Source organism: Fistularia commersonii, chromosome 8, assembly GCF_037954325.1.
Source record: "Fistularia commersonii isolate RoL2024-O1a breed Wild chromosome 8, RoL_Fcom_v1.0, whole genome shotgun sequence".
In the NCBI taxonomy this organism is placed as follows: domain Eukaryota; kingdom Metazoa; phylum Chordata; class Actinopteri; order Syngnathiformes; family Fistulariidae; genus Fistularia; species Fistularia commersonii.
In genome coordinates, this window is record NC_141291.1 from 8556062 (window position 1) to 8574882 (window position 18821).

At 42.8% G+C, this 18821-nt stretch overlaps 2 protein-coding genes across 6 annotated transcripts in view; one reads left to right on the forward strand and one right to left on the reverse strand.

Moving 5' to 3' along the window:
• slc4a2b (solute carrier family 4 member 2b) overlaps positions 1–8116 on the reverse strand; it is a 35777-nt gene extending 27661 nt beyond the window's left edge. For 3 of the 5 annotated variants that reach the window (XM_086150946.1, XM_086150945.1, XM_086150943.1), the window contains exon 1: positions 1365–1515. The gene's annotated coding sequence lies outside the window, so the exon portion shown is untranslated. Of the gene's footprint in view, positions 1–1364; positions 1516–4032; positions 4143–8090 lie in introns of those variants that run through there. The other 2 variants (XM_086150942.1, XM_086150941.1) reach the window with 2 other exon arrangements.
• A 1465-nt stretch (positions 8117–9581) lies between these two features.
• LOC147231815 (uncharacterized) lies at positions 9582–18812 on the forward strand. Its single transcript, XM_086150950.1, has 17 exons — positions 9582–9740; positions 10401–10507; positions 10637–10764; positions 10943–11103; positions 11262–11423; positions 11510–11957; positions 12112–12210; positions 12878–12968; positions 13117–13325; positions 13421–13663; positions 13783–13881; positions 14073–14266; positions 14353–14527; positions 14844–15000; positions 15091–15244; positions 16063–16174; positions 16279–18812. The coding sequence occupies exons 1-17, from the start codon at positions 9720–9722 to the stop codon at positions 16452–16454; spliced, it is 2736 nt and encodes a 911-aa protein (XP_086007076.1). The 5' UTR covers positions 9582–9719; the 3' UTR covers positions 16455–18812.
• Positions 18813–18821: the final 9 nt, after the last annotated feature.

Here is an 18821-nt window from a genome sequence, read left to right on the forward strand (position 1 = left end):
AGAAGAACAGTTTCCCTCTTGGAAAAAGGAATGCAAAGCTTGTTTCAGGTCCTTTTAAGGGGGAGAAAGTGCACACGAATCAGACTTTGTATTTGTTCCTGTTTTAGAGCTTTAAGCCAAATTAAAATAGGGAGGTGTGTCCTTTGATGAACAGGTTGTTAAACTGCACTCTGGGACAAAGAGCTCAGGAGCCGAAGCCATCGAGCCCAGAGCTTAGCACTAAACACCCACCAGCCTTCTTATTTTCAGGCTAAATAGAAATCAAAGATGCCAGGGCTGTATTTAGATATACGGTGCTTGCAAAAGCACTTTACAGTTTGAAAATAAATTAAAGATTAAGAATTGCAACGGGCAAAGAAAAAAAAAAAAAACACGAAGCGGATTCGGAGCTCGTGAACTTTGTTCACGAGCCTTATACAGAGTGGTGACACGGACCCACATGTTTCAACCCGGTCACCTGCCAGGGCTGCCGGTCCCAGCCCGCCTTCGGTCAGCAGCTTGGCACTTGACTGCTGACCACAGGCTGCATGCCGATCTACAAATCCTATCAAGAAGGTGTAATTAAAGAACAATTCGGCAAAACAGACACGCCACCAATAAAATGCCTCCCTAGAAATAGAAGCGCGGCCATAATGTCCAAACCTCAGCTGACAGACACGCCTGTACTTATGAGCTGGACAATGACAGGGAGGACGGCGGCAGCTTGGAGTTTTCATTAAAGAACGGGCCTTCCGAAAACAAGCGTCTCGGTCACAAACAATCGCAGTCTAGTCAGATAAAGCCCAAGGGAGGACACTTTCAGCCTTTTTGTTATTTTCAAAACAAAATATGATGCTGCAACATTATGAGCGTTGCTGTGGATCCTAACAATGACAGACGTCATTGTCCTCTGATGAGCAGAGCTTAGCTTAGATTGTGAATATATTTGTGAACATGGGTGAATATATTTGATGGAAATTCTGTTGGATTCCCAAAGCATTTAGAAAGCTTTACATCCTGCAAAAAGGCTTCAAACAGTCGGATTTAGAATTAGAACTCTGTTTAGGCAGCCGTGCTCAATGTGTCATGGCTTTTCTTTCTTAGTTTCCTAAAGCACCATGCCAAGTTATCGACAGTTCACTGCAAAGTGTCAGGTCATGGTTTGAGGTTGTATATATGTGGAGAACAAGCGATGCCGGCAAGAAGAATCCTGTTAAATTTGATCAAACTTCTGAGGTTACCTAATTGAGGATAAGCCATGCATAAAATGTGCAGAAGAATAAATCACAGTGCTAAAAAAAACAGGCAAATAAAAGAGAGATAAAACTGTAAGTTGAAAAAACATGACAAGGAATGCAAAAGAAGAGATGATCGATTTACAATACCTTTGTTTGCTTACTGCAGAGAAGCCACCGCAGACATTGTAGTGCAATTGTGAACTCTGAAGACAGACCTGGTGCTGGTCAGAGTGCAGGGCAAAAACAAACAGAATGAGGGGGGGGGGAAACAGACAGAAAAAAAAAAAAAAAGTTAGAATTTGCGGAGCATGTGCTTTTCAGCCTCTCGGTGAGCGGAGCACACTCTCAGACCAACGGCCAGGGACTGATAACAGCAGCCTTCCTCCTCAGGATTATGTTTCCTCCTCCAGCCTGCTGACAAATAGCCATGTGACTCCAGGACCCATTCAACACTGACTCAGTGGCTGCTGCTCAACACGTTCATACACACTCATCAATATGCATCTATTTTTGACACACACACACACACGCACACATGCACACACGGACAAGCACACACACACCATCTTAAAAAGATACTTCAGTCCCAATAGCCAATAACTTTGTCTTTTGCTTCTATTAACTCAGTGATTCAAAGCACGATTGCCTTTTGAAACTCTGTGATACCAGTTGCAAATATCTTAGCAGATGAATAATATCTCAGAAGTGGTATCCACTATTTCACACACAAACTCACATACATTTTACTGCAGTATGGCTTTATATTTTTTTTAGCAGCAGAATCACGTTTCTGCTTTGCTCTCCATACAGCCAGTGCTTAGCTCCAAATTTATCATGCAACCTGTTGGCACACAAACATCGGTTAAGCCCATTTAACAGGGCTGAATTAAGTGAAAATATACTTTCAAACAGTATAATGGACTCAATGTTTCTCGTCCCAATCAGTCTGGCTTAGATTTCACCGGTGTTGTCTTGAAATGCAGCATCATGTTCCACACTTTGTCACTTACGGAAAACTGGTAGAATTGATGACACAAGCATAAAGAGACCTTGACCAGAGGAAAGGACATCGCAGAGCAAAAGAGCTCTGACATGAATTTGCAGGAAAGCAATGATGAGAAATCCTGAATAGTGACAAAAGTAAAGTCTTGATATTATTCTGACTTGGAGGCCAATTGCCCAGGGGATAAAAGGAGCTAAATTGCTTTCTAAAATCCTGTTCTCACTCTGACGACGACACCCCGACAGACAAAAACATTGTCTAAATGCATTGAAATAGATGCAAAAAATAAAACAGGCACTTTGGAAATGGGCAAGCCATAAAAGAGGCCCAAATATAATGTTGTATCCTTAAATCCCAGCACTCTGCCCTCTGGAATGTTTTAATAAATTACCATTTTGTACAGTTTCAACATGGAACAGTCGAGGCACCATGAAAGAGATTGCAACAAAAGGGTGGCAGTGAGTCATTTGCTTAGTTTCCATTAAGCAACTCTTCTTTTTTTTCTTTAGGGGCCTTTGAACCACTTTCCCCAGGAACCTCCACTGCTTTGGCAATCTGATAAAGAGGATCAATGCTCTCAAATACAAAAATGTCCAAATATCGCTGGCATTACATGAATGCCTCAAAATAGTTTGTACTCCAAGTTCAAAAATAAACCGTGCAAATCCACCTTAAAACTGCATGTTTTGAGCACATTTGTAAAACTGTACAGGATATTTATGCATTTGTGAATGTATATATACTGCACAAAACTGGGAATTGGCTGAAGTGCATCTTCAAATATTGCATGTTAAATATACATTTATATATATATTTTTAAATACAGTTGATGAAGAAAAGAGGAACATGTTGGCGTGCACCAGTCTATGCAGGAAAAGCTCATTACATCACTGAGAAATCAAACCTATTACCCAATTAATCCAACCTAAAGTCATAGAAGGTACCCGATTGTGTTTTGCAGCAAACAAAGAACAGAGCTTGGATATAAACAAGCTGCCTGCCCCTTTGCCAAACAATCGAGTACCACATTCCACATCAGCTTATATATGAGCCTTAAGGCTAAAGAAATACCCAACTCCAGAAGGTTTGTGCATGCGTGTGTGCGTGTGTGTGTGTGTGTGTGTGTGTGTGTGTGTGTGTGTGTGTGTATGTGTGTGTGTGTGAGCGAGATATACTTGTTGTCTCACTCTAGCGTCACATGCATGTCTTGGGGCGGGGGGACGGACGGTCGGACTGACACATGCTAAAATAGACATCGACTTCAAAGTCGGGTGGGGGTGTTCCACAATCCCAACATTGCACTGAAAATAGCATTATCCACTGACAACTGCGCTCAGCTACATGAAGGCCGGCGATCAAGCAGGTACAAGGAAATGACACTACATTTCATAACTGGGACCAGATGTTATGCCACTTTCATCAGAGTACAGCTCAGATAAATTGCCACCAGTTCCGTCTCAGCCTCATTTTCTGATAACTCAATCAACCCCGAAATAAGTGACAAATAAATTTGCAGTTTACCCAAGCTAGCTCATGTTTCACTTGACACGTTGTGAGCAATATGTGTATATCTATATCTTGTACCTGTGTAGAATAATCCCCTATTTTAACTTGTCAGTCCTCTATGTGTCCTGTCCCATTACATTCAACTGTAATCAGTCCAATGGGCTGTTAACCTTCACATGAAGCATAAAACATTATACCACTTAAGACTAATAGTTCAGTCTATCACTGACACATTATTGCAAGTGCTAACTAAGTACCCTCATTTCCAAGTTTCCGCAGCAGTGCGGGCGGGAACTGTCGACTCACCAGAAGCCTAGTTGGATCTCCCGCCCGGCTGGATCTCCTGAGGAGCCCCCTCATGCAAAGGCAGAGCCTGATGTAGCCATTCACCCCAGACAGCTGCCTTGTTTGTGGATCTCTATGGGGATTTGATGGTGTTGTATGTTGATAGCCGCCCTCAGTTGCCTCTGAGAGCGTCGACCAGAAATAGCTTTGCAGGTCTTGAGCCTCTCAACATGCAGACTTCTCTGCCTCCCTGCTCTAGTGTTCATGCCCCAGTGGCCACGCCAACTTCACAGAGGATTTGGCAGGAACCGACACTTCAGCATGAATGTGCAGTTATGTGAACACAGTAACTGGTATACTTCCAGCTTGGCTAACAGCTGCACACAGCCAATGTATGCCCATCTTTATCCAGCGCTTCATCCCATCTGTTGCTGCAACCAGCAGTGGCTTTGCTTACAGCTAAGACAGCACCTGTCTTGGGGTGCAGGGGGATTAATGCTTACATAATGCCATATTTAACGCTAACCTATTGTCCTTGGATAGAAAAAAAAAAAAAAATCATCATGCAAACATTTTCACAACTTTACGAGTTGGGTAATATGTGCTGCACCGATCGGAAACCTGCTTATTACAAAGTAAAGAAGTAGGACATTCCGTTTATATATCTGACTGTGCAGCTATACCAAAGCATTACTAATTACAACTAAAGTAAAAATCCAACATAAAGAAATTGTTGGGTATTCTGGATGGATTTAAATGTCAAATGACATCTGATTTCAACATTTAATACTATTAATAATTCTGTAAAGATAAGCTGCTCTGGACCTCTAAGACCTCAAATGAATACCATTCATTTCAGCATTTAAAAAATAAAACATCTTGGCACGGAGGCATGAGACAGATGCTACATTTTAGCTGGGATCACAAAAATAAAAACAGTGTTGTGCTTAAACATCAAAATGCTTCATTGTGCAAATGTAATCATGCGAGCGCTGGAAGGCACTCCGTTCTGATTGGTTGAAAACAAAACAATATCCTTGCCTGTCTTCTCATTCTAAATCAAGACCTTTGCATTTAACCTCACGTTGGCCTACATCTAACCAGATAAGTAACAGTGACGTCAAGCTGTTAATGCAGCCATAAAGTAATCCGTTGAATTATGTATAAAATAGTGATCTGGGAACTGTTCATTCCGACCAAGGTGTACGTTGATACCAATGTGTGTGACCACATCTACAGAGTCTGCCAAGTAAAAATTATCCACAGAAATCTCCTTATAACAGCTTGAATGGCATCACAATGCTGCTCATGAAATAGTCATCTGAGATATTTTTCAAAAATTAAAACAACTCTTTCTGCGCTCTGTATGTTTTAACATTAAAACCTTTTATTCAGAATAATGTAAACTTTCTTTCTTTGTCACATGAAATTATCTTTAAATAAATATTTTAAAGACTTCCTTTGAAGCGACGGATCCCACGTAGTTCACCTTTGCAGTGGGGGGGGGGGGCAGCGCGGCTGCTCAGGTTGCACCAACTGGACAAAGCGCATCTCAGTGTTCTCACAGTTCATGATAATTGTGAAGCTTTGACCAACAAGACTGGTAATAATTGTACTACAATTAATCTCATGTGACTGCGGCGGGGGAGGAATAAATCAACGCCCCTCTCTTTCAGAACACAAAGACAGATGTAAACTCTCATACCACAGTCAAACTCAACATGGCAGCTATCACTTTCCTGAGAAATAAGTAAATGCTGCAGACAGTGCTCTATTAAGACCTCGACAACAGAGCAGGCAGTATGAAGGCCTGGGCTTTATTGATTCCATTTAATTTGATCGTTGAAAAGAGACAAACTGCAGACAGTTGAATGGTGTTCAGCATGAGAAAGTGGGTCCAACCGGCCTGCAAAGTTGCTTAATGTAATTGGTAATTAAGTAGGCTACAGTCAGAGGAGCTAACAGTATTAGACTGATTTACTATCAATCATGACTAAACTGCAAGTCCATTATAGTGCGTGTCCAGGTCAGGGAAACAGGATTAGAGCAATAAAATGACCGTCAAGTGCAAAGACAATGCGTTTGATGAAAAAAGGTACATTATCTAACTCTTCCTTTCTTTTTTCTGCATGATCAAGCGATTCGCAACAGGAATGTGGAGACACTGCTCCACTTGTGACAAATCAGTTCACAATAAGTCTGTTTGACAGACTCCACTGAGGCGAAGGAAAACAAGTAAAAGCTGAGACTAGGATCACAGAGATAATATAGACCTGGCTGATGGATTCAAGCACAGCACTTATCAAAGAAGATGAACTGCTATGGAATCTGAGTTTGACTTTTTTTTTTTTCGTCTTCAGAGAAAGGACTAGGTCGTATTCACAAGGACAAACACTTGAGATTCTGCTATCTAACAAGTCCTTGGAATAGTTGGATTTTGCAAGGGAAAAAATGCCCTAGTGGAGTATTTGACTTGGGTTAATTTTAAATATGTATACATAGTATCACCTGAGCGTCAAAGTTACATTCTTGCTCCGATGACCTGAAGAGCACATGACGATGGCACTGGTGAGTCAGCACAAGAGACACATCCTTCCTCCATCCTGCTGGAGGCTATGCCCTGACATCTATCAGCCATGTGACAAAACTAGAGCCTGTGCTTAAAGAGACCTGGACACGATGACCTGGAGGAATTAATAGACGCTACCGGTAGTGCTGAAGCCGACCTGAGCTCAAATCACACATGCACCGCATATTCTACTAGACGTTACATTTCTTCCAAGATAGCACACGGATGGAAAAAACATGATCGATTTGCATCAGGTCATGTCATAATTGCGTTCAGTTTTGTGCTCTTCTATAAACATGCACTTCTGAGCACAGGTAAGTTGTAGTCACGACTCTTTCCCCCCCGGCAAATATGCCGTTTGTTACTTCAAAAGTCGGTGAAATGAAGGCTGTCAAAAGCTCATAGATGACAGAAGTTATTGGATTTTATGCCAAATCACTGTAAATAAACTTTGGATTTTGAGTGTCAAAGAGTATACAAGGTGATGTAACTCGAGCATCTGTGTAAAAATATGCTTTTGTTCACTGCTGGGACATAATACAGACAGATTACTATGCATTTACGCCTTTGAGCGTGCGGTATAATAAACGCAGTGTAGACAAATCGAGTCTAGTCCACATCCTTCATGTTCAGATTTCAGGGGTACTGTGCAACTTTACTCTTGACTCAAGTTGTCATTTAGACCATTTCACAAATAAAACAAGCAAACCCTTTTCCCTGAAGGCCCCGAACTCCCCTGAAGGTCATGTTTGTCTGACTTTAAAAAAAAAAAGAAAAAAAAAAAGGGGGGGGGGGGTAAATAAAATAAAACAAACACAAGATTAAGTAATCAAACAATGTCCTTGGTGACACAATTAACTTTAAAGAAAATATTCATGTGCATTTTAATCTTGAAATTACCACACAGTTGCAACTCTGTTCTATAAATGTGACCTTATGACCACAGACACAAAAGGCGTGCAAGTGTGCATGGGGAGTTCTTAAGTGAATGGAGTGGCGGACGCCCGACCGCACCCCCGGGTCCCTGAACGCAGCATTTCGGGAGAAAATGCTAAAATTACAGAGCTCCAACACAGACTGGAGCCGACGGTCATTCGGCATGGGTGTCACATTTATACCCCCGCTAAATGTCCAGACGAGTCACCGCTAGCTTGCTAGGGGGATGGACGGAGGACTTGTCCACAACCACCTCCCTCTCCTCCTCGTCGCTGTTGTTTCATTCCCACCTGTCGGTGATTTTATTTCCCGATATTGAACGTCTCAGCGGGACGACGGCGATTGAGCGCGGATTAATCAGAGCCAAGTCACAGCTGCGTGATGAGCGGCCGTTAACTATCCGCATCGCCCTCCTTCACGGGCGAATAAGTCCGCAAGACAACCCGTTCACGGCTATCGAAACATCTTCGTTTCACAGTAAAAGGGGTCTTTTCGAGACACGAAACCTGACAAATTCTAAAAATCACACCTGATTTGTTTTTTTTTTCTGTTCTCTGTGATACCTGGTACTCACCTCAAACTCTCGCTGAATGACTTGCTCGACCGGGTGTCAATTGCACAATAAATCAACTCGCTGTATATCCGGTATGAGTGTAAAATCATCGCGGTTTGACGAATAAATGTCCAAATCTATCCGTGTTGGAAAAAATCCTGAAAACATATTTTAGACGCATTTACAAAAAATAAAACACCCCAAATTGTGATATCACGGGATTTTCTACTCATTGCTCTGTTTGACACGTCATCGCGTTATTTTATTTTGAAAATGCGGTTGTAAATTTCCGGTGTAACTCAATAACTTCGGGCACTTTTTTGGTGTCATTTTCTCCAGACTGAAGTTACCGCGCCTGCGCAGAAAGCTCACGCCGGTCTGAGAGGGCGGACTCGTTCCGTTAGGATGCTCATCAGCTTCTCTGAAATGGAAAACCTTATTGAAGGAAGCTAGAAGCAAGACCAAGCAAGCTTGAATAGACGGAAACTGGCAAAGGAACCTTAACTTCGATCACGGGAAATATCCGCAGAAATGTTATTCATTGTTAATGATGGAAATGAGTTGGTTTTTAATGTAGTTTTTCATCACACAAGTCACGTAACGTGTGGCCTGATCATGCATCCAATCTTTTTTCCTTCCACGTGGAATAAAAAGTGAAGAAAAAAATAGTGATGTGGCACAACATCTTCACATCATATCTTTTGGCTAGATTTCAGTTTTAAGTTTCTTAACACCCTACTTTCAATATCGGAAGATATATTATCATATGTGTTTCTCTGTCTCACTGTTAATTTATGGGGCATTTTTTGGCAAGCAAAAAAGTCAAGACAGAATAAATTTGTAGTGATTACTATGAAAATAAGGAATAATTGAGCAGTCAAAACACTTGATTCATGTATTACCATTTTTGAGAGTAGTACATCAGCAAAGCACGGATTGGAAAAGATATGTATTGTCACTGGATAACTAGATATACTCTGTTAAACCTAGAGGGACATAGAGGAAGGATAAATATAAGCAACTATATAAAAAGAACAAATGTATATGTAGATAAAATGAATAAAGTAGTATGTAAGCACACACATATTTGTCTAAGGGGCTCCTTGCACAGACTGAGTGTGAGCGACCTCTGTTGATGTCTTGCTGCAATTGAAGCCGGGAGTTACACCTGTTAAAGCAATTAACACAAACTAGTGATTTCTATTGTACTTGTTCATGTATTTGTGTTTTATATAACCCAGTCTGCTCTAAATCGTTGTTTGTTTACGTTGTTTGTTGGTTTATTTAATCGCGTCTCATCGGAGTGACAGTTTCCGTTTAATTAATATATCAGCAAAAGATTTAGAAAAAGAAAGCTATCTGCGTTCTATGTGGATATTAAAAAGTCGATTGCAATTAAAGTTTTCGAGTTTTTTTAAGAAGGCAAGAAGCAGGGTTTGTGAAATTGGACTAATCGTGAAGAGAATATTGTGCCACGGCGTTAGTTGGCCGCATTGTTTTTGTGGTGCTGTCAGTCCGCATATGTGGGGGTGAGAGGTCAGCGCTGCTAGCATACGAGGCTGCGCTGGACAGCCTTCCAGGAAGTAAACAAAGTTGCCAGTTAATATCAGTTTGACTCGGAATTCCTCATCATAAGGCTGTATCGTCAGCATGGATTCTTCTGCTTCTCCGGTAAGCCACTGATAATCCAACAGCTATTTTCATGATATTGTAGTTCACAGTGAAATTGTCGTGCTAGCTACTTTAGCATATAGCCTACGATCGTCAGTTTACTGTTAGCTGTCAGGCTAACGCCTCTTGACAATCCTTACCGTCCAAAGACTTCAAAACCATTTAAGTCACAATCTCAATCGTTAAAGAGATGCATTTTTTCCGTCATTTTTTACTAAATAACGAGTCTATGTTTGCGAAAGCTGACTTACTACAAACTTTGCTTGTCGTCAATAAAGGAAGGCGTTAAAAGCAAAAGTGAATGTTAGTTAAATGTGGCACCGTCAGATTCATAGAAGAGCAGACAGAAAATAATGCTTTGAGATGTTGTTTGTCCTTGCCTAAACAAGGTTTCGTTAAGATAGTTAAAGTCGAGGGCTATAATCACGCTATAATCATCAACCCCAGTGTTAATAATGTATGAAGAAAAGGATAATAACGGATGTCTTTGTTTTGAGTAGGCAGCTTATTGAGTGAATCGTGACACAAGGAAACAGCAGTATGAATTCAGCAACAAAAGAGAAAGCCATATAAGATGTTTGTGCATTCTCAGAAAATAGCACTACACAGGCTTTTGGTTATCTTTGGTAAACCGGTCAGTGATTGGAAACTGTATTGCAGACTATTGGGGAACTTTTCCACACCCTTGGGGAGATGGGCTTCACAGAGGATCAAATCCAGGCTGCAGTTCAGGCAGGTCATTTTTCCGTGCTGGACGCTGCAGAGTGGTACGTTCACCGAATAGTTAAGTCTAAACTTTATGTGTAACTTTTAGATGTGCATCGTGACTGAGTGATTAGATAATATAACAATCAAGACCTCTGAAATAGACTGTGGTATTTGTACTATGGTTTTAGGTTGTTACAAGGCCAGCATCCACGGCACAGGTTGGTCAAGCAGTCTTCTCAGCCAGCTCAGACAGCATTTTCCGCTTTCAACCGTCCCAAAGAATCGGAAGGAGCTTCAGAGTCACTCACGCCTCTGGGTAATGTCAGAAGCATGGCACCAAACAGTCTGATTTCACAATTGGAGAAATGTAAAATGCTTAGGGGTTTAACAATGACCAAGAATATGACAGTAGCATCGGATACTATATTGCAATATGAGGTTAAATGAATTGTTGTGGTTCATCAAGCGTTTTTGTTTTGTTGAAATCTACACAGCAAGTGCTTCGTTAGAGCTGAGACCATCACAGTCGCTCACCCTCAATCCAGGCCTGCAACCAGTGGAGTCCCGCATGAAACTGGACAAAAGTGACTTTGAAGAGCAGCAGAGACAACGTGTCGCTCAAGAGGCCAGGGCGGAACGAAGACAAAAGAAACAGGTCAGCAGTACTGCCAAGAAGGACCAGAGCTAACAGTTAGTGCAGCAGTAACAGTACAGCTCTGACAGTGTCACAGTTAATCTCCCAGAGGAAAGTCTATTTCATCAGTCCAGTATATCTATGGAACAGCATTAGTTTTATGTGTGTTGGTCTGCCAGGAGCGTGAGTTGGTGTTGAAACGGATAGCGGAGGATCGAAGGAGATTGCAGGAGAAGACTCAGACCGGCAACGCTGTCCCAGAGACGTCTCCCCTGAGTGGTCAAGGCCAGAGACTTGGGGGAAAGGTTGAGACTAATGTGGATAATAACTGTGTCCTCATGGTAAAGCACCAGAAACCTGCATTTCTTTTCCTGTGAGGTAAACACAGATACATTACAGATTACGGTTCAAATCCGTTTCGCTGCAGATTCGGCTGCCGTCTGGTGAGTCCATGCGAGAACGCTTCCCAGCTGACGCCCCTCTGAGCAGCGTCGTGGAGCACATCAGTGGACGTCACCCTTCCCTACCCACCTTTTCTCTCCTTCAGGGGTTCCCACGTAAACGCTTTGGAGAGGCAGAACTTGCTTGCTCCCTGCGTTCCCTTGGACTCACACCAAATGCCGCACTGTGCATTCAAACCACTCCTCCAGAGACTCCTCAAGATCCCCCCAGCCCTGCCACGGCACCGGTGGCAGAGCTGAGCGAACAAGCTCCATGTACACTGCCTCCTCCATTAAATATCCCTATCCAGGAGGCTCCAGGAGGGCAAGACCCTGTGTTACCCCCTCCTCTACCCAACCAGCTGTGGGAAGAAGCAGTTAATAATGCTGGGATTCCTGGTGTCAGTCCTCTGAGTGGCCCTTCACACGTCTGGGGTATTCAATATAGCTTGAGTCATACCTTGCATATGAGCAACATTCTCCTCAGCATTCATTTATATGCATGCACTGCCGCATGAGTGGAATAAGAAATGGATATCATTTTACAACAAGTGGCCACAATGTGATGGATAAAATTCTTGTCCTGCAGGGCGAGGCCAGAGGTTAGTTCCAGGGGACCTAGAAGAAGCCGTTGGCAGAGAGTTCAACGAGGGACAAGGAGAGGGAGACCCGTTACATTTGCTTAATGGTACTGCTCCCTGTGGCTCTTCTTGCCCACATGCCGTTGCTCCCTCTCTTTTAATTTTGCCTGGTTTTCCATCCCGCTGTCCAAACTTGTATCTCCACCGTGGAACTTTTTATTTGTCTTTGTAAAAAAAAAAAAAAAAAAGGAAACTAGATGACTCTTGCTTTTCATTTGAAGCGACAAGAGTAACTCTCTTTCATTTTGATGTCAAAGGGTAACACAAGCTTCCCGGTGTACAGATCGCTAAACCAAGTGCCCCACTGATGTGTGTTGTGTTGAAAAAAAAGAAAGATTAGGATTAGGAAATGTGTAGGTTAATGCACCCTTCTGTCAAATATGCAATGCACAGTGGCTGTAACCATGACGGCAGCTCTCTGCTCATAGCTGGCCAGCCAATCACATACAGTACTCTAAGATTTGTGGTGGTGCTACAGTAATCCACGTGTGTCTCAGACCAGTATATGTGAAGGCCACATTTGGATTTGAAGTTAGTTTGTACAGAGTCAAAGATCTGGCACGTAAAATGTTGATCAGAGGTGGGTAAAAAAAAACAAACAAACCCGTTTGTCAAGACAGAGAACTGGAAATCTGCTTAAACATGCTCAGTTGGGGAGTGACTGCTGTGACTTAATGTATTCTCTGGGTTTGATGTCAGCAACTATTTTTCCAGGAATGCCGAGGCTGCCTTTCTTCCCAGAGAACCGAGTACGTGGAGGATTTGAGCCCAGGCACCACTGGCCAGAGCAAGGCAATCGACTGAGGTAAGCGTTGAGGAGGAATGTCTGGTGAGCACGGAGGAGTTTTGTGAAAATTAGAGTTTTCTCTTCCTTTCAACCTAAGGATACAAATGAACAAGCTGTTACTGCGAGTACTTTAAAATGCTGTATTAATTCAGTCTGTGTTTCTTAGGGAGGCCCCAGAAGAGGATCAGGCAGAAGCAGAAGATCAGGTGGCACCGGTGGCTGCAGGTCTGGCTGCTGTGGAGCGTCTACAAAGAGCCGCCCAGCAAGATGACCCCCACTCCTCACAGCCATTACCCCCTAAAAGACCCTTTCGAGCGCCCACGGTGCCATCGCTTTGCGTCCTGGCTACTCGTGCCACCGTCTTACTCATGACCGGTGAGAGACCGTGTTAAAATGCAACAGGACTAGAAGCTTACCTGCGCTCGTCCGTTGTACACTCAAGCGTACCTCTGTCTTTGCCTGTCCCTCAGCTCCCAGCATGCAGTACAGCAGCAGCCTGGCAGGCCTGACCCCGGAGCTGGCAGAGCTTCTGCTCAGCCACATGACCCGTGAGAGGCTGCTGCGTCCACGTACCCTGGAGCTCTTTTTTGGCTGTCCATTGCAGAAGTTTGTCCTCAACTGCTACCCTTACTCTACAAATGAGCTCCTGCGCCAGTTACGGGCCTTCACAGCTCTCAAACATCTTAGTCTGGTCAATTCACCTCTTATTACTGGTAAATTATGCGATCGCGGGATGAATTAGCCAACAGCTTTTTCAAACATCAGTGTCTTCTCTCAGCTTTCTATGTGTCCCGATGTTTGAATTATCTCGTGGTTCATGTGCTTTGTCCAGATTCTGGGCTGTCGTTCCTGCCCTGCCTTGTCAAACTCCAGTACCTCAACTTGGCCTCTTGTAGCAAACTGACTGACTCCTGTCTCCAGTACATCACAGGTTGGACTCTGTTCACATTCAAATACCCGAGCAGATCAAGCCTGCGACTTTTACTGCAAGATTATCTTCTAATCATTTACATAACAATACTTCACAGGGAAGTGCGAGTGTTTACCAGACTGCATGCATAGTCTGTATGCAACCAGTGACAACACTATTGTTTGTGTTTTCATTATTGCTGTGTTGTCAAGGTTTGAAGAGCCTGCATTTCCTGTCACTGGACCAGACCAAAGTGACTGATGCAGGGATGATACTTTATCTCCAGTCAGCTCCATCTTGCCTCTCTCAGCTCAGCTTAAACCAGACAGCGGTAACTGAGGCCACGTTGGCGGTGCTGCCCAGCTACGTGCCTCAGCTACGACTCCTCAGCATCAAGCAGACAAAGGTACCTGGGGTTTACAGGCGCGTCTCGCATCTGAATAATGTCACCATGTATTATGATAAAGCTAAAGAGAAGACGCTCTTTTCCAGGTTCAGGACGTTTCAGCGTTGGCGAAGCTGTCAAACCTACAGACTCTCAACCTGGATGGGACGAGCGTGACGGAGGCCTCGCTGGTGCAACTCTCCTCGCACCCGGTCCTGTCTTGTCTCAGCCTGGCAGGCATCCCTGTTGTGGATGGCAACAATGCCCTACAGATAGTCTCAGGTTTGTACATGCAGAGGTCATTTAAACCAGAATTTCCTTTGTTTTTAAGCGGAAGTGAACATCCATTGGGGGCTCCACACTGTTCAGCTAATTTTCACTTAATAGATGTGAAGTAATATCAAAAAGTAGAACAATCTATACATAGTATGGTTAGATTCTAATAATTCAACATTTTTGTATTTGGGATGGTCTATAGTTAAGTAATTTTAAGCTACCATGACTAACTGACTGAAAATACACATTCTGGGAATAAAAAAAACAAGATTGGTCTCCACTTGGATTCAATTTCTAATTGAATTTCAACTTTTCCTTTCAGGACTGAAGTTGACTCAGCTGATCCTCCCTGGGCGCCACTCGGTGACGGACAGCGGGCTCTCATTCCTATCAAGACTGTCCCTGCTCTGCGAGCTGGACCTGACAGATTACACACAAGTCACTGACAAGGGAGTCAGCCAGCTCTTCACCATGACCAGGTTCCCTGAATACATCCCAGGGCTCCTCTTATATATGTAGCTGTATTACAGCTCCAATACTGACCAGAGTGCTGTGTATACTCTGTGTAGGCTGAAGAAGCTGTCACTTAGCAACACCCAGGTGACGGACGCAGGGCTTCCCTCCCTGCGCTGCCTGCTTCAGCTGCAGGAGCTGTGCTTGGATCGAACAGCTGTCACCAGCCGAGGAGTGGCCGAGCTCATCACCCGTCTGCCGCACCTGCAGGTGACCTTCTGTTGACAAGCTACGCTGATTTTCTCGATGTCGCGATTTTAAGACGATTTATTTTTGCCAGTGTTTTGCGCTTGCCACTCTATGCGTGCCAGACATAACTCAGTTACTGCTCATGCTACTTTTCTTTGCGGCAGAGATCAAATGCTTGGACTGCTCTGAGCCAATTAATCCTGGGTTAAAGGTGGAACTAATCCTCTTTTAAGAGACGCTGTGCAAAATCTTTACCAGGGGTTCAGTGTGACTTTGGAAAGTTAAACTGAATGTTTTTAGGTCTTTTTGGCCGAGAGATTAAACAAATCATTTCTTCATCCGTGCCTTTAGCCAGACTGTTTTTATTATCAATGATAAGTTGATTGCACCTTTTTTTTGTGTTGAGGAATATTTTTGTACATCCTGGATATTAGGAGCAGGGGCTGATCACAGATGGACGTATGCTTTGACATTTTTAGCTTTAAGGCCCCTCGCAGTCAAATTGTCATCCTAGTTGTTTCTACGCCTTTATCATGTGATGAAAGCAGATTTTGAGACAGCACAAATATTTATGGATGTTATCTTAATCTGCTTTAAGAGTCCTCAATGCATGTGGGAGGGAGGGTTGAATAATGTCTCATCCATCTATAAACAGCAAATGCTGAACTTTCTTTCGACAGACAAATCTGAATGTTAGTTTGCGTCAATTTAGGGACTTTTAAGAAAAAGGGAACAGATCTTGTGTCTGGTTGTACCGCCAGTCTCAGTTTGTCTTTCTCTATTAAAGAGGTGCTATGCCTGAAATACTTTTGCACTAATATTGGTTCCCCTCTTTCCAGGTTTTGGGGTTGGCCAGCACTCAGATAGGAGATACAGTAGTGAAGCGTGGGCTGATCCATTGCAGTGAGCTGGTTAAGCTTAATCTCAGTCGCACGCGGATCACAGATCACGGTGAGGTGCTCAACACGCAGTCCAAGACTTGTATTGTGTTTGTCTCATCAGAAGATTTCCTGTTTCATAAACTTTATCGACATTTCCTGTCCCCCCCCCCCCAGGTGTGAAGTTCCTGAGGCACATGCATCTTGTTCAGGTGAACCTGGATGGCACCGGTGTGAGTCTGATGGGCATCGCCAACCTCCTGTCTCTAAGCAACATTAGTAGCATTCGGGCCAGTAACACCCGAACCATTCCCCTGGACGAAGTCTCAGACGAGGAGTTCGAGGAGCAGTAACCCTCCGGCCGGTCCACGGTCCATTTAACTTGGCCACGTGAGTCAGCTGTCCCCTAGTGGCCACTGACAGGCTGCCACCACAACAGCCCCAAGACAGCAGAGGCAGACACACTCCTACTTGCACTGTTTCAGCCGTAGCTGGTGCCACTAATCTGTCAATCGTGCACACTACCAAGTTGAACCTTAACTGGGAGCCGTGTGTGTAAAAAGTAGGACATTTATTTTTCGCAGGAAAAAAAAAAAAATTGCTATTTAAAGACAAACGGTTAAACCTTTTATCTGTGGGAAAACCTCACCAGATGAACATAATAGCTTTAAAACCTGGCAAGCAGCTTCTTGAGTCGGAGATGCCTGCGTTAGTTCTGGTCGGCTCTGGTGGGAGCACCGAGCAAGACTGTGAAAAGGGTGGAAATGTGCTCTAACCGCCAAATACAGTTAAGCCCATCTGGAAAACATCACTACGGATTTGAAATGAAGCAAAAAAAAAAAAAAAAAAAGGTTGACTAAAGTATTGACTATATCTAAATTCATTGTTTGACAGTATTAATCATTCAGGGATTACAGCTGTTTGAACACACAGGCTGCCTGCTTCAGAGGACTAGAACTCATTAATTTAAAGTCATTTCAAGGGTTTTGAAATACCCACCCAATACCCAATCTTGGAGAACATTGTCTTGAATTCCTCTATTTAAATATTTTGCCATTCTTCTATATGAACAATAAAATCTCAACATTTCAAGTTTTTTTTTAAGATCCTGGGGAACGGGATGTTCATCTCAAGTCCTTCTGCTACTTGTCAGCTCTCACATCACCAGTCATCATGTTCTATCTGCTGCCACGTTACCCCTCAGAGCTGAATATTTCTGTCTACTTTTTTTCCTCTATTCATCATAATACAAAATTATCGAGGTTTCATCCGACCTAAGACTCAAACCAAAACTGTAGTTAATTTTTCTGTCTGATGAGAACATTGCTGTAAACACGGTGCTTTTGTAAGGCGGCATCTTCTACATTCATGTTTATGATACATATTACTACTCCACTCATATACAGCTACTCTGGTTTTAACTGCACGCTGTAAACCGGTTTCACCAAGAAGTTCGTTCTTTCCTCTTCTTTTACCATGATTAAATTGTTTCTATTTCTGTCGCAATACATTTTTGTTAGCGCATCGACCCCCTTAATTGCACTCACTTTTTTGCCCCCTCTAGGGAAAGATCTGCAAATCTTATAGAAACAATAGAACAGCTAGGCAACAGCTATTATCTGGCCCGTAGGCGTGCATGTAATGTAGTTTGGGCCATAGAAAACTACAACATTTAAAAGGAAAGGTTAGAAATCCTTCATTTAAGCAGCACTTTTGTTTAAGTCTACATTTCCATCATACTCCCATTGCCTCACTTCAAATCCACATCGGTGGCGTGGACACAATTCAAAATCAGTTTCACTTCCTTATACGCAAAAATAGTCCAAACCTCCAAATGTCCTCTAAGCCAGATAGGGTTGATTAGTGGCCAGAAAACAGTTACTTTCAGTTCATTTCAACCATTAGAATCACCAAGAAGGAACTCTTACCCGCTTTTACCACTACTGATGATGTTCAATGGTGCGGGTTCTGTTGAAAACCACGTCAGCAGCTTTAGATCCACAAAAATAACATACCCTCCTTTTCTATTGCAACCGGCAGAATCAAGAATGCCATTTCAAGTGGTAACTTTAGTTATTTTGTCAGACACATCACCAGCTCTAAGTCGTGTGATGTCATGGACCTTTATTAGTCTCAAGGCACTGGACCTTTTTTCTTGCTTTGAATTGTGCAGTTTCATGTGATCTTACCAGTTTTTAAAAGCAAGAAACTTAACTTTGTAATCAGGAACTTTCATAAGATGACATGGTAATTTTGCTAAAAGTATGTACTAATACTGGTAATGTACGCTGAAAAGGATTAACACTTAAGTGACAATCTAGCTGAATGTTGTTTACTTATGGCAGTGGAGTCCTGCTTTGTTGGTGACTGAAGGAAAATGTGAATCAAAAAATAAGACTGAGAAGTACAAAGACTGATTTCCATTAAAAAAAAAATTAAAAATGAAGGGTTTCCTCTTGAACTGCACTGAACAGTTGAAATGCCTCAATACTTAACATTTGCTAATTACGCAAACATTTTTTTGGACAAGTCATCAAGATGGGCAGGACATTGGATATAGAGTAATGGTGAAATCCAAAGCAACTTCTGATTTGTCCTTTTGTTTGTTGAATTGTATTATAGTTTACTACCCCCCCCCACCCCACCCCCATGAAACTGGTTTTAAACAGGACTTTATCAAGTTCAAATTGAATAATAAAGTCTTCTTAACCTAAGTGTCT